This window comes from Aythya ferina, assembly GCF_964211825.1.
Source record: "Aythya ferina genome assembly, chromosome: 1".
In the NCBI taxonomy this organism is placed as follows: domain Eukaryota; kingdom Metazoa; phylum Chordata; class Aves; order Anseriformes; family Anatidae; genus Aythya; species Aythya ferina.
Window position 1 is genome coordinate 152815256 of NC_140296.1, and position 14016 is coordinate 152829271.

The 14016-nt window shown below is 37.9% G+C and overlaps 1 protein-coding gene across 10 annotated transcripts in view; it reads right to left on the reverse strand.

The window, feature by feature from the left end:
- Window positions 1–459: 459 nt before the first annotated feature.
- Window positions 460–14016, reverse strand: part of DMC1 (DNA meiotic recombinase 1) — a 28107-nt gene continuing 14550 nt past the window's right edge. For 8 of the 10 annotated variants that reach the window (XM_084506153.1, XM_084506155.1, XM_084506156.1 and 5 more), the window contains 13 exons: window positions 12056–12146; window positions 11390–11434; window positions 8343–8489; window positions 7959–8041; window positions 7350–7402; window positions 6432–6473; window positions 5168–5240; window positions 4536–4627; window positions 3612–3685; window positions 3400–3514; window positions 2515–2575; window positions 1820–1936; window positions 460–1157 (listed from right to left, as the gene is read on the reverse strand). In XM_084506153.1, coding sequence (XP_084362279.1) covers window positions 1088–1157; window positions 1820–1936; window positions 2515–2575; window positions 3400–3514; window positions 3612–3685; window positions 4536–4627; window positions 5168–5240; window positions 6432–6473; window positions 7350–7402; window positions 7959–8041; window positions 8343–8489; window positions 11390–11434; window positions 12056–12112 — 1029 coding nt within the window. In that variant the 5' untranslated portion in view covers window positions 12113–12146 and the 3' untranslated portion in view covers window positions 460–1087. The remainder of the gene's footprint in view (window positions 1158–1819; window positions 1937–2514; window positions 2576–3399; window positions 3515–3611; window positions 3686–4535; window positions 4628–5167; window positions 5241–6431; window positions 6474–7349; window positions 7403–7958; window positions 8042–8342; window positions 8490–11389; window positions 11435–12055; window positions 12147–14016) is intronic. The other 2 variants (XM_084506162.1, XM_084506154.1) reach the window with 1 other exon arrangement.

Consider the following 14016-nt stretch of genomic DNA (forward strand, 5'->3'; position numbering starts at 1 on the left):
TAAAAATGTATCAGTGAAGACAGGATTTTTAACCAGACACCAGCTAGACCCATTCTAATCAGCACTCTTATACAGGAGGGGGGGGAAAAAAGGCCTTCCCTTAAAGCACCTCGTGGATAAATGGTTGACTGAGTGGCCTGTGAGCATGCTCTCTTAGCGAGCTGCCTCATAAACACGATTCCCTCAGTGAAAATATGATTATCAGCCTCTCCCCTACGTAGTCCCTGCTTCTGTTTTCTTCTACTTTTTAATAAAAAATAATAATAAAAAAGGCAATATCTTTTTTAAAATTTTGGTTTTAGTATTCTTATTGATACTAGAAAGAATGTTTCTTTCCTTAGAGAACCAGACAAAAGGTTTTAAAATGTTGGGGTGCATCTGTTCTATTTCTCTCATGAAAGATCAGTGAGATTGCTGAGAGCAGGATTTGATTGAAAAAAAAAAAAAAACAACAGAAGTAGAGTGCTATTCTAATTCATGTGTGTTTTTTTAATTATTTTTACCTCTAATAAAAACTATCTTACAACATTCTCTCAAAAAGTAAAAGTACTTAAAAAATAAAAAATATATATATTTAGTCAACATAAAAATGCCTAAGTATATTTCAAGCAACTGTTTTTCCTCTACTGTACACGAGATTCCATCAAGTTCTTGGGCTTCTGCTCCAGCCACTGCCTTTTCCATATATTTATCTTCTATGTACTTGTCAATTTTTAAACTAATTCTAATTCAGTTTGATTTTACACTACCTCAGAGATGTCTTTAAAGGAACTAAAATATTAAACATGAAAAGACGGTTTTGATTTTCACAATAAAACAGGAAAAGGATTCTTTGAAGAATTTCCGAGCTTGGTTTTTATATCTTTGTCTGCTGGAAGTTCATTTGAAAAGCGAAGACCCTAAATGAACCAAATTCTATTAAGATCAATAAAACTGAACCACGCAGAGTTTATCCCACCGTCCTCCCAAAAGCTCTCAAATGGTTCCAAAACTATAAAAATGCAGCCAGGGAGTCAGTGACTTTGCACAGATCTTCATCCCAGCTACCTAGGAGGTTTTCAGCTGTACATTTCCATCCGTTTCCTGCCTATTCTTTGGCATCTCCAATCCCTCCAGCAGTTATTGCGAACGTGGCTTCGTTTTCAGGCATCTCAGGACTGGGGGTGGAAAAAAAGAAACTTCTGGTTTTCCCCCACGTTAAATGCGGTTGTGGAACAGTCCCCAAAATTTAAGTAAAAGCAACACAGAATACTTGAACACGGAATACTTCAACTTCTTTATGCCTGTGGGCAAACTGTAGAAAGTGATCGATATTATCCAAAATGTGAAACCCACCTCTGAAGATGACCCACAAAGGAGGGGACTGGAGAAAGTGTATGAGAAAAAAAGGTTCTGCTTATGCAAACTTTAACTTCCACGTCTTAGCTCCTGAGCGGGCACGCTGGTGTCTCCGTGCAATTTCACTAACACCATTTTTAAAGACTTGCATCTGCCACAGCTTAGCAGGGAAACTGCTCTGGAATTTTCCTGCTAAGGGCCCACCTGCCTTAGCAGACCGTTTGATAGTCTCTAAGAGATGAGCACCTAGGAGGATTTATGATGAAAGATTGCATAATTTCAGACACGTGATATGCAAGATGACTTGAAATCTGCTAATTAGTTTGTCCTTTCAGATTTTCTCTCAACGTACCATCCAGAAACGTGGTTAATTTGAGACCATGAATCGTTTCACAGGCTCTTAAATTTCAGCAGCACAAACTTTGTTACCTTACCCCTGCCCGTAACGTGGCTTCCTTCCTGTGAAGGGACGGTGATTTACCTGTCATATATCTTGGCGATGCGCAGCTCCCCTCGCCCTTTCCTCAGACTAATTCGGGTAGTCGAAGCATGAGCGAGGATGTGGCCCCCAATGGGCTTCTTTGGGTCTGCCTGAAAGCTAAATTAGCAAGCAAATGTTGATGATTCACTGTGCAAATTCCATAGGCTAATGGTGTGATTAACTGGCAGACAAGGCAACTGAACTCAGTAATGAATAATAAATAAGCAAACAAATCAAAAGAGGACTGAAACACGCTTTCCTCAAGACAGGATGCTCAAATGCCCGGTGCAATGCTCAGTGGCATAATTGTCCTCTCATCAGATGGAAGAGGCTCAAGAAATGCACGCCTTAAACTACATTTATATACTTCTCCCCAAGAAAGTAATGTGTTTTGTTTTCAATAGTTTCTGTAGTTTGTTCTCTTTATTCGAGTCACAGTGAAAGAGGCCATCATTCCAGGAAGCAGATAAGCATTTACAAAAAATTACGAAAACTGAGAGAAACCTATAGGTGTCATCCTTAAATGATTCATCACACCAGAAGGGCCAATGGTCAGTCTGAAACATTTAAAGAAATGAGGAGCATACCTTCATATCAACGCCTCTGGCTCCACACAATCTCAGTTCTGATCTCTGTTAAGTATGTAACACGGATGAGAAGAATTTAACCAAAAAAAAGGAGAAAAAGTATCTTACGTCATGGTTGCTCCTGGATCAGCGGTCATCTGATTGGTCACAAACACAGCCACGTTATATTCTGCAATAGGAAATAATGCCAAGAAGGCGGGCTAGATCAAATTAGAACTCCAAAATATTCTCACCCCCCCCTGGTAAGAGCAAGGCTGCTAATGAACCACACTTCAGATCACAAAAGAAAGAGAAGCAAATCTTCCTTATGTCTGCTAGCTGGGGTTGGTCAGAAGACAGCCTAACTCTGCTGCTGTGTGACTTCAGCTGTAATATTTATGCCAAAAATGAGCACTTTTCAGAGTCCCACTGAACGAGTCTTTCCCAATTCATGTCTTCCCTGTTGGCTCCCTGCCCTAGGCCTCTTCTCTGCCCCTCTGCCTGTTCCCCCTTTTTTTGGTATTTACTGCATAAAAAAACATTTACTCATTCCTCAGCAACATTTCTGAGACATTCCAAAAAAGGAAGAATCCTGGTCATCTCATCGTCATCTCTGAGAGCACTGCACAGTCAGCCTACTCTGCTCCCTGTGGCTTTATCTTTTTTATCGTTGTGTTTCTTGTGTATTTAGACTGTAGAAAGTGAGGAAAGGCTGAATATTTGTCCAGTTCCACAACCTGTCCTCTCATTTAGGACTTAACACCGTTTCTCAGAAAACTCTAAACGTTGAATCATTCCAAAGACCCCTTAATCTGTCACATTTAAATAATTATTTTTTAATTAATTTGATCTTTTTCATTTCTTTTTGGGACCTGACAGATATGTAAAGTGAAGAAAGATTCCTGGGCCAATGTGTGATTGGGTAACACACTCAGACTACGAGGTGGTTGTGCCACCAACAACTACTGTTTCACTCCAGTCCATGTTTTCCACATTTTGCAATGTTTCCCTTACCTTCTGATATTTTTTGGAGCCTTGACAGCATCTGAGCGAGTTTCTGTTGTCGTTCAGCCAACTCTCCACGACCACTGAAATCCACACGGAAGAGTGCCATTATGGAGTCAATGATCTACATTGGAATTATGCTGGATAAGTAAATTCAGTGGGGAAAAAAAAAATGTAGATTCTGAAAGCAGAAAGCATAGGAGAAAAAAAGTGTCTTGTACCAATAGCTTGAAGATACCAGCTTCCTCATGGAACTTGGCTGCGACATAGTCGAGCAATTCCATCTGATGTTCACCTGATGGGAAGTATGGTTGACAAATGAAATTAGGATCAGAAAGAGCTCGGAAGCAACAAAAGCCTGAGTTTTAAAATTCCACTTTAAGTGTCTGCGCTGTTTATATTTTCACTGTCAGATGTTTTAAGTCCACTGCCCATTAACAAGCTACCTCTACATTACCCAACAGTGCCTGTCCTGAAGGCTTCAGTTACCACTTGCCCAGGCAATAAAGCTTCTTTGTGAAAAGCTGCAGATTAAAGCTTTGTGAAGAAAACTTTGGTATGTGTGTGTGTTGAGAGCTGAAAACCAATACAAATGTTTGAATTCAATGCTGAATTAAACGACACAAAGAAATTGTATCGCCATATTTTCATGTTCATATTGCATTCTGAAAATAAAAGTCCCACTTAAGATTTCCTTCAAGTTTTAATGCAGTGTCTTCTGACAGAGTGCTTGAACTGACCCTATAAAGTTCTATTCACAAAATCATAGGGGATTTCTGTACAGCATTTATGTAATTAGATCACGTTCAGGCAATCACGGTTACATTAATTGGTGTTTCTGTTACGAAGATGGTACACTGACAACCGTCATACACATAGCAGCGTTGTCGCAGCAAACTGCAAAAGTTTCTGGAGTGCAGTGGAGCTGGAATACTTCCACTGAGCCAGTCTGCTCCAGTACACCCCCAGAAATAGAAGCAAGCTTGTAACTCCTTTTGTTGGCAACAAAACATTATTTATGATCCTCACTGGACAATCTCACCCAATAAACTGAGAACTAGTAAAATAGAAGCCTTAGGGGAAAAACAAACAAACAAACAAACAAAAAAACACAGATATCATGGCAGTTGCAATGATGATCTTACTAGTATATGCACGTGCATACAGCACGTTGTCAAGTACTGCATCGTGGTCGACATTGAAGCGATCAGCAATGTCACGAAGACGGTCCGGCCGGCTGACGTTAGTCAAGGTTAAGGATTTCTCTGAGTACAAAGCCTGCTCTGAAAACACTAAGACTCCATTCCAAAATAAGTCCATGGAAAAAGAGAGCATTTATTCTGATCCTAAAGAAGACTGAGTTTTCACGCTGTCTCACATATGCTGAAGAAAGTTTTGGGCTTATGATGATAATTGGTTTGTGTTTAGGGTTTGTGGGGGGGGGTTGATACATGGATCAAACCTTCTATCACCTGTCATCTATCTGTCACCTCCTACCATGTACCATTACTAAGAAAGCATGCTAGATCTCAAAAAAGCAGTTAAAAATAAATCTGTATCCTAACTATTTTTTTTCCAGCTTGGATTAGATCAAATGACAGAGAAACATCACTGCCTTGTGGGCCACTACACACTGTGCTCTGCAAGCTTTCTGTGTCCATCATAATGTTTTAAATGCAGGGAGCTATCCGGAACCTCCTGCTTGCTTAACCTCCTCACAAACTGAACTGTCTTTCCAGTTCATTGTACCTGTAGCTTTCAACAGCCCCAAAGATACAAAGTGTTTTCAGTATCAATGAAGATAATCTTTCCACCTGTGTAGCCACTTGGGCCTGGAAGCTGAGCTGTCACTAGAATGAAGCAGAATGTCAACATGAAAAAGTGGGAAAAATAGTTTCTTATGCTATTATTATTTTTAATAAAATCTGATGGGTGTTTATCCATATCACAAAGAGCCACCAGTTTTAATCAATGTGGAAATCACTGGTATCTCAAGTCTTACTGCCAGCTTGAAAAGAAAGCCACACCACTTTCCTTTATTGGAGATCAGATGAGATTTAATTAATGGTGTCAAAATTGTGTTTAACTCAGCAACATCAATAAATCTGCATATTTTATATTGAAAATAGGTGAGGGGGTTATTAATTAGTTTTTATGCACAAAACTCCCTCTAAATCCGCTGCCCAAATTAACGGTATTGATTTTGTAGTTTTTTTTCCAGCTGTAATTCATATAATCAAAAATTCTTTGGGTATGTATCTTCCCTGAATAGTTACTGATTGTGGGTTTAGTTTCTCTGAAGCGAATAAACTGAAATACTCAATTCATTCAGTTGTAATCGTTCATGCAAAAGGATACAACCCTGCTGACTAATTTGGCCATTAGATTGTACTAAACGGAAGAGGCTCCAGTTTTCCAGAAGGTGCCACAATCCTTTTATAACAATGGGTTCATTTAAGTGAATGTTTGCCTGTCCAGTGCCTAGAAACTATAATCCAGCAGTGCTCATAGTTACAGCAGTTATTAGTTACTACTATTTCTACACGGTGAGATAGCGCTGAGGAACCAAAGTCCTGCTCTACCTGGCACTGCCAAAGCCTTTGTTTATCCAGTTAATATGAGCCAGTAGTATCCCTTCAGTGCCCTTTCAGAATGTCATATTCAGCAAAACCTTCTGAAACCAGGAAATTAAAAACATTGCTGAGAAAGAATCTTGCCTTTGCCCTTTTCTGAGCAATGTCCCTGTCCCCCTGTAATCCGTATTTTGCTTTGCTTTTCCAGAGCTCAGGGATTGTTTCTTGTATGGTCTTCTCCCTCCTTATGGCTAAACTTAAAGTATTAAAAAGCAATTATCTACATGAATTCTGTACCCAAACATAATCAGTAAGAGGTGAGAGTCACCGAGATCTTTTTCACTGTATTTCTAGAGATAGAAAATTCTGACTTACCTTTATATGTTGGATTTTGATATTGCGGTAAAAAATGGGTTCAGTGGGAAAAGAAAAAAAAAAAAGCTCTCCATTTTAAGGTAGCACACTTACCACAAAGGGTGTGAGATAGCTGGGTTTTGCCTGTCCGGAACTCTATTAAATGAAGAAAAAGAAAAAAAAAGACAGATTTTTTTCTTCAGAGTTTGCCAGATTCAGGATTTACAGCAATTAGAAACATACACCTATAAAATTCACTTTTTTTTTTTTTACCCTTTGTATCTTTCAATCCAGATATATAAATCACATAATGTACAGTTGAAATATTTTGCATGAAATGTAGAATCTAAAATGCTTTAATTTGATCTCACTTGACTGCTAATTTAATTTCTACTTTACTGTAGAAGTTAAGTATTGCAAGGCAACTATGGAGAAGTAATAACTGAGGGAAGACGAAAAAATAATGGTTGGGTCCACTGACCAGGCCCAATTTCATTTTCAGTAAAATTATCAAGAAGTTTATGAGCTTATTCATTTCACTACATCAATTCATACAAGTCTCCAATATATCTTTTCTAAAGGGAAGACCACAGCGTTTAGCAAACTCTTATTTTTGAAGTGTTATTCACTGACTGACCACACTTACTGTAATAATAGCTTAATTGTGAACGCAAAATATTTTATGAAATTCAATACATCCTGAGTGTGCATAAATAGAGTATCTTCTGTGTCAGTTTCATTACTGAGAAGGTACAGAGATTGCATCAGGGCATTAATAATGGTATGTCATACTGAATCAGCATGCCCCCAAGTCTAATGATTACTCATCTCATACTTAGCCTGCAAGCAAATGAAGAGAAAAAATAGGAAAACACTAAAGGAAGTGGAATCTTTCTTTTTCCACTCATGCAGGTACTCGTCTTATAATTACAATGTGATGTTTGGTAGAGGTAATGCAGCTTGATTTAAAATCTAAACTACTCTGCAGTTCTTTGTCTGTTCAGTAATACTCACTTAATGTGGTTTTCTCACCTCCAAAGGCCTCAGTGATTGCCATGCTTTCAATCCCACCACCCAGAAGTTTACTGAAGAGAGAGTATTATGAGATGGTTAAGTGCACAAAATCACAAGAAGAAAATTAAAAAGAATTTTTTGCTGCTTTAAGAAAACTTATTTCTATCCTAAAGCCCCTCGCATCATGCATTAAGTGCAGGGCTCTAAATGATCACTGATTCACAAAAAAAAAAAAATAATAAACCTTCCTTAGTATGTGCAAGAGAAAAAAAAATAGAAAGAAAAGAAATGGGAAGAAAGAAGAGAGAAAATATCCTTGAGAGATAAAATTCCATAAAAGTATCTCAAGGAAGGTCTTGAAGACTTACAACATTGATATGAGACATGCAAGTTGTGTAACTAGGTGAAAAAGTGATGTTGCAGTCAGGATTTTTGGCTGCAAACTCTGTTTATTTACAATGACTGTACAAAGTCAGGCACCTTTGAGCCAGCAGAGGCTCTAAATGCAAGGTAATCTATATATCCTGAGTATTTGTTCTTCTATATTTTTCTGTCTCATTACAGACAATAAATATGATTACTGGAACAACTTGGCCTAAGGCAGGACTGAAGTAGAGGTAAGCTTACTCAAATTCCTGGCTGCCAGTAGAAATATGAAATACCATCTTCCGTTTTTCACTGTACTCAAATGCAGTCAGGAAGCCTGGCTCCTAAGGCAGACCAAAGAGAACATGAGATGTTTATTTTGTTTAGCCTTAACCTGTTGACAGAGCATGATATCCCACCTAGGCATCTTCTTCTCCACCCTAGCCTCAATTACACACATTGGGTGTGAAAAGCACCACAGCATTTGTCTGCTTGTTATAAAGTATTATCCCTTTAGAGTAATGGGCAGAATTATTTTCAAATTTATCTTGATGATGCAGTGAAAAATTCTGTAAAGAGAAACTCTGCATAGCATTTTGGAAAGGACAGCATAAATTTAAATGATCAGGAAAGTGAGTGGCTTACAATAAGCTTATTTGCAGCTTCTTTAATCTTGTCCACTTTGGCCTCTGAAAGCCCTTTTACATTGCACAGCGCCCGTCTTGTTGTCATCTGGATTCCTTTGATGGTGCAGATCCCAACTGACTTCAGTTTTTTAATATCTGCTACGTTCTGTAAAGAAAGTTCCTGTCTATGAGTGCTTGTGACAGTTAACAACTAGAAGGCAAAGTAGACCTTTCAAATACTTTATTATACACTCAGGCGTGTGTATTTTCATAAAGAAACAGATTTACAAGTAAACTCTTTCTTCTGCAGTTTTTCACACCCAAACAGCAGTAAATTTTGAGTAACGTTGGTGTGAGGGATCTTGGTGCAGAGACATCCTGGTGCTTTTGTGAGAAAGGCACATTGGGTCCAGTTGTACCTACTTGTCCCCGTTCTGCACCAGTCTTTCTAGATCCAAGCTGGTAGTAAAGAAACAGTATGGATTATTTTGGATAGCGTGGAGCATAACCCAATAAACTCTCTCAAATTCAGTCTGTCCTTGGTCCCTCAGCACAGATAATCTGTAAACCAGGTAATCTGATCATGGATAATTGGGAGCTGACTTGCATGGGTGGTTCGAAGCGGACTATCTGCTGTGCTGTTTCTGCATGTTCACAGCAAGTCCAATGTAAAACACAAGGAACCTTCCAGATCCAACCGACACTTTGAGCTGGAGTGGACTTACTAGAGTTTTTCATTTATTGGCTACAGCACGACTTCAGTCAGCACCCTACTGACACATTTTGCCTCATCTCACCTCATTTTATGAGTCTGGCATCACTAGAAATTTAAAGGCATGCAACAGATTACTCATTAGAAAACATAACACATGAAAGATTTGGGATAATACTTCATCTTACCATCTCCAGCCAAGTTATTTCTTTAAAAAAAAAATGTAAAAATAAATAAATAAACAAGCACACAATAAGAACTGGATGTATCCTCTGTTTATTTGAAGTGTGTGGGTACATAAGACATAAGAAAGGAGGGGGGCTATGGAAGGAATTAGTCATGTTCTTTGGGAAGCTTGTTTCTCATCCTGTGATGTTTTTTGATAATTACATTAATAGTGATGGGCGAGGTAAAATCAATTACAAATAAAAACGACTCTTCCACCCAGAAGAATATAAAAATCAGCAACATAAAAAGCACTGAACTGTTGTTCACATAGCGTTTTTCTATTAAGACAACAAGCTACTCCTGCAAAGACCATTTTTCTAGACTGAAACTTTAATTGCATCTCCCAGCTGCTACATTTCTTCAGTGGCTTTGTCTTTGTTATCAAACGAAGACATTACAATTTCCTGAGTAGCAGACCTGGTTGCAAAAGTTCTTGTTCTCTCCCTCACAGATACACCTTTCACCAACAGTGTATTTACCAACCAAGGTGCTAGGATTTACACATCCTTAGACTACCGTTCAATACTACGAAGCATTCAGCCGTAGTCCTGGCTTAACATACTGACACACCTGCCCCCTTATACCAGCTGCTTATCCTGATCCTCTCAACCCTATTACGGAGCATCTCTGTCCCAGTTATATGCTTTCAGATCAGGAATTTTTAAAATACAAAACTAAAACACATTTTTTCTTCTGATGCATTTTGCGTGCCTTGATTCACAAATCCAGTTCACAGGGTGGCTGCAACAACAGATGTACCAGAAGCAGCAATATTGTGCTCTAGGGATAGGAACGCTAGGCAGTGACTGCAGGCTCGCAGCACCTATCAAATCATTTGAACATCAAACCACAGCCTAGGTTCTGCTTATCTGTTTGTGGCCAGATTGTCAGGTCTATTAAATACTTCTCTCTCTAGTCCTAGGAAAAAAAATCTAAACCCACAAAAAATAATTCTTTAAGCAAGTGAATTTAATAGGTATGGGGCATCATATGTTCACTGACACGGCTGACAATACCAGCTTACCCTGGGGGGTGGGAATAACCACTTGGAAAGAAGGAGAAAAAAAATGATCAGGAAACTCCTATTAAACCAGATGTGTCTCCAAAAATGCACAATGAAAAACAGCCTAAGTCATCATCCCTCTATTTTCAGGATCCTTCATACCTCAGTGTTCTCTGCATGCTTTATTCAATATTGACAGGCTAATACAGCTCCCTTCCAGCTCATGAGGTCAACCTCTTTGGTCATCTTTTTAAATTTTTAACACAAGAATCTGTGTGTTTTTCCTACTCTGTCCCATGCTGATTACAGCCCCCTATCTCATTAGTCTTCTGCAGAACTCTCTTTAAAACTCCCTGTCAATGAACTGCCAATAAAAAAGTCAACAATTACACTGCTGACATACTGAATGCAGTAGCTCCAGCGCTGACAAATGCTGCCTCATTGTGCCTGCCATCCCTTTCTGTATCCATCTACAGTCATTTATCTTAAAGTTTACATTATTTTGGGCAAACCCAACTTCTCGTTCTGCTTCTCTAACACTGAACATTCTGATCCATGAGTCAGTCTCCTGGACAAACACATAATAACAGTAATTCAAGTAAAAAGGTGATGTTTATGTGATAGTAATGATGATGATGAAAACACTTATAGGAATTCATATTTGATGAAGAAATCTATCCGCTTATTTCTCTACTTATTTATGTTTTCTTCACTTCTACTCTACTCCCTTATACTGCATTCTGAAAATAGTTTAGCAACAATTGCCACTGAGTAATTTCAAGGGAACCAAAAATGCAGGTATAATTACAGAGATTGGCAGGAACAGGAAGTAATCTATCACTCAGTTTTCAAATAAATTAACATCTGGTTGGTTTTTCAAGAAGTACTGGGTGCTAAATATTTTGAATATCTTGCCACTTTATTTAGGAATCTGCTGGGAATGAGATTTTCTGAAAATCTGTCTTATCACCAAAGGCAAAATTTGCTTTCACATGAATGATTTAATATTTATTGCAAGGAGGGATTTCACTTATTTGTGTCAATGTGTAAACACTTCTGGAAATAACATTAAAATAGCTTTACGTGGACAATTCTGTGTGGTAAAGTCATTGGTAATACTTACAATTCCATGCTTTTGTAGCAGGTCAATATCCTGAAAAAAGGATTCCTAAAAAATAAATAAATAAATAAATAAAATAGATTTTTTTTTTTCTCATAATTACATCTATCTCAGTATATGTGTTTGTAATTTGTAAATCTTGAAATGATTTCCCCTAATAATACATATCTTGTTGAACTACCAAAATAAGATAACCCACAGTAAGCCAAGAGGGCCTACACATTTCCTATCACTTTCTTCTTAAAGTGTATCTTCACAGGCAAGCAATCCTCTGCTGTGCTAATAAAACTTGTATTAAGATCATTGTCTCAATTCTTTCACCCACAGTTCTTCAGCCTTTCCAGGCTGATGACCATTCCTTGGAAGCATAAAATTAATGGCTAATCCCCTTGCACTAAGTATTCAAGTGTAAGATATAGAGCAATAATGATAATCCCATTAAAAACTGTGCATAGCTTTTGAAAGGTTAACGAAGAGCATTTGAAGAGCAAGACTGTAAAAGGACTAGGAGAATGAGATTTTCCTGGTATTAGACTGTAACAAAATTTTAAATGCATTGAACTCCCTGATGGCCTTTGGGGACATCGTGTCTCTCCACAGAATTCATTACACTACAACAATACCTTCAGATATTTGCTGCACCTGTTTTTCAATGAATCGCAAATTTACCTCATCATCCTGGTATCCTGATTCTTCTTGGACTACTTGATCCTCCATGGCCTTCATCGTGAAAGAGCAGGCAATAAAGTATTGATCAGTACTGAGAAACACAAGTAAAGACAGCATTGGAGGGGTATTAATTGTGTCAGTAACTGTGAAGGAACTTTTAAAATGTCCTCAAACTACACAGCCTTCCCAGTGCGTCATCACATATGGATTTAAACTTGGGTTCTCTATCCCACTTTTTGTCCTACCAGACCAAAAGGAGAAAATCTATTGTGTTACTCTCTGATGAACCAATTTAGCTAGAAAGGGTTTAATTGGTATTAAGAAGAGAACTCATTCCCTTGTGAGAATCTTGGGTCCAAGTGTGATTTTGGAGGTGAGAATATTTTCAGTGATTTATCATTAGCTGAATTTATTGCTGTAAGGAAGTTAAAGATGATATTTTTATATCAAAAGTCAGTCGAGTTGCAGATAGAACAGGTAATGGAAAAGTCTATGCAATATCTCAGCTTCCTCATCTTGTGTGACCCAAAGCTCACAAAAAGGTGCTATTGAGAAGACTACAACTTCTTAGTCATATATCTCGAGGGCACGCTTCAGAGTCATATTTGTTTTCAAGTTCTTTGCTGCAATTCAGAATACCCAACAAAAGCTGAAGACATGCAGGTAATGCCTGTAAGAAGTATGCAAGCATGAAGAGAATAAAAGAAGGGTAGTAGAAATCTGAGGCTTTTATTATGCAAAAATGAAAGCTTATTTCATGGTTTCTCATGGTTAACTTGTCATGTCTGTATTCTGCTATGGCTTCACTGCCCTTTTTGTGAGACTTCCATTAACAAGGCCTAGAACCAGAACAGGCACTTACCAAATAAAAAGATCAACTAAAAAGCACATTATTACCTCCTTAAGTTTCATAAAAGTAGGATAAATTAATAGTTCCTTACAAATATGGTCTTAGAGCCCATTTTGTCAGTTTTGTGATTTTATAAATTGTTAGGTTGCTTCTGTCTTAATTGTGAGCTGCCTTCATTGCTGTAGCTATGGTTTATCAAAAGTTTTGTAAAGTGCCTCATCCAGAAGCATTTACTTACCCATCCTTGTTAACAAAATCCATGAAAAGTATATGATGGGTTTATTATGAAAATACAAGATGGGATAATTTAGAATAAATATCTGCAAATAGCTTTTTTCTTTTTTTAAACGGATACTTAAGGTCTGCTTAATTTTCTTACAAGAGTCTTGTGTATACAGAGGATGGGAAAAGCGAGAAAAAAAATATAATGCTAGGATGATATTATTTAGGTTTTGGAGTTAATATACGATGGAGTCACTTCTGTTAGTATTCAATAGAAGTACTCCTAGAATGTCAGTTATTTCTGATAGCATCAAGATGTATTTTGTTTTTATTTCAAAAGCCTGACAATTATGGAATGAGAAGTCATGCCTTCACATCATGCTTTATACCAGTCAGAAAAATAATTACAGTAAAATAAATAAAAAAGTACTTGAAGAGATTTTTAAAACCCCAAGCTTCAAAGGGTGAAGGAAGAAAAACAAGTAATGCAAAAAGTATTAAAATCCCCTTCTCCATTAAAAATATCCTCCTGAAAATGCGCATAATCCTGAACTACAACCATGGTTTAATAAGTCATAGGTTCACTCTCCTACTCCCCGTCCTTAGGCAATTGGCACCTCAAAGCAGAAAAACTAGGCAGACCCAGACACGTGCCTTCCTGCGGGCTAGAAGGAAAAATCGAGAAATTATACCACACTCTCTGAAAGCTTTAGGGATGAACAAAACCCTATTTAGTGCTGAGTCCTCCTGTCCCTGGTGTGTTGGTACAGTGAAGGCCCAGAGGATTCCAGCTGCCACTGACTGCAGTGAACTAGAAAAAAGGCTGAAAGTCTGCGACAATGCAGCAAATCCATTATGAAGTAAGGATCTTTGGGAAGAAACATGCTTT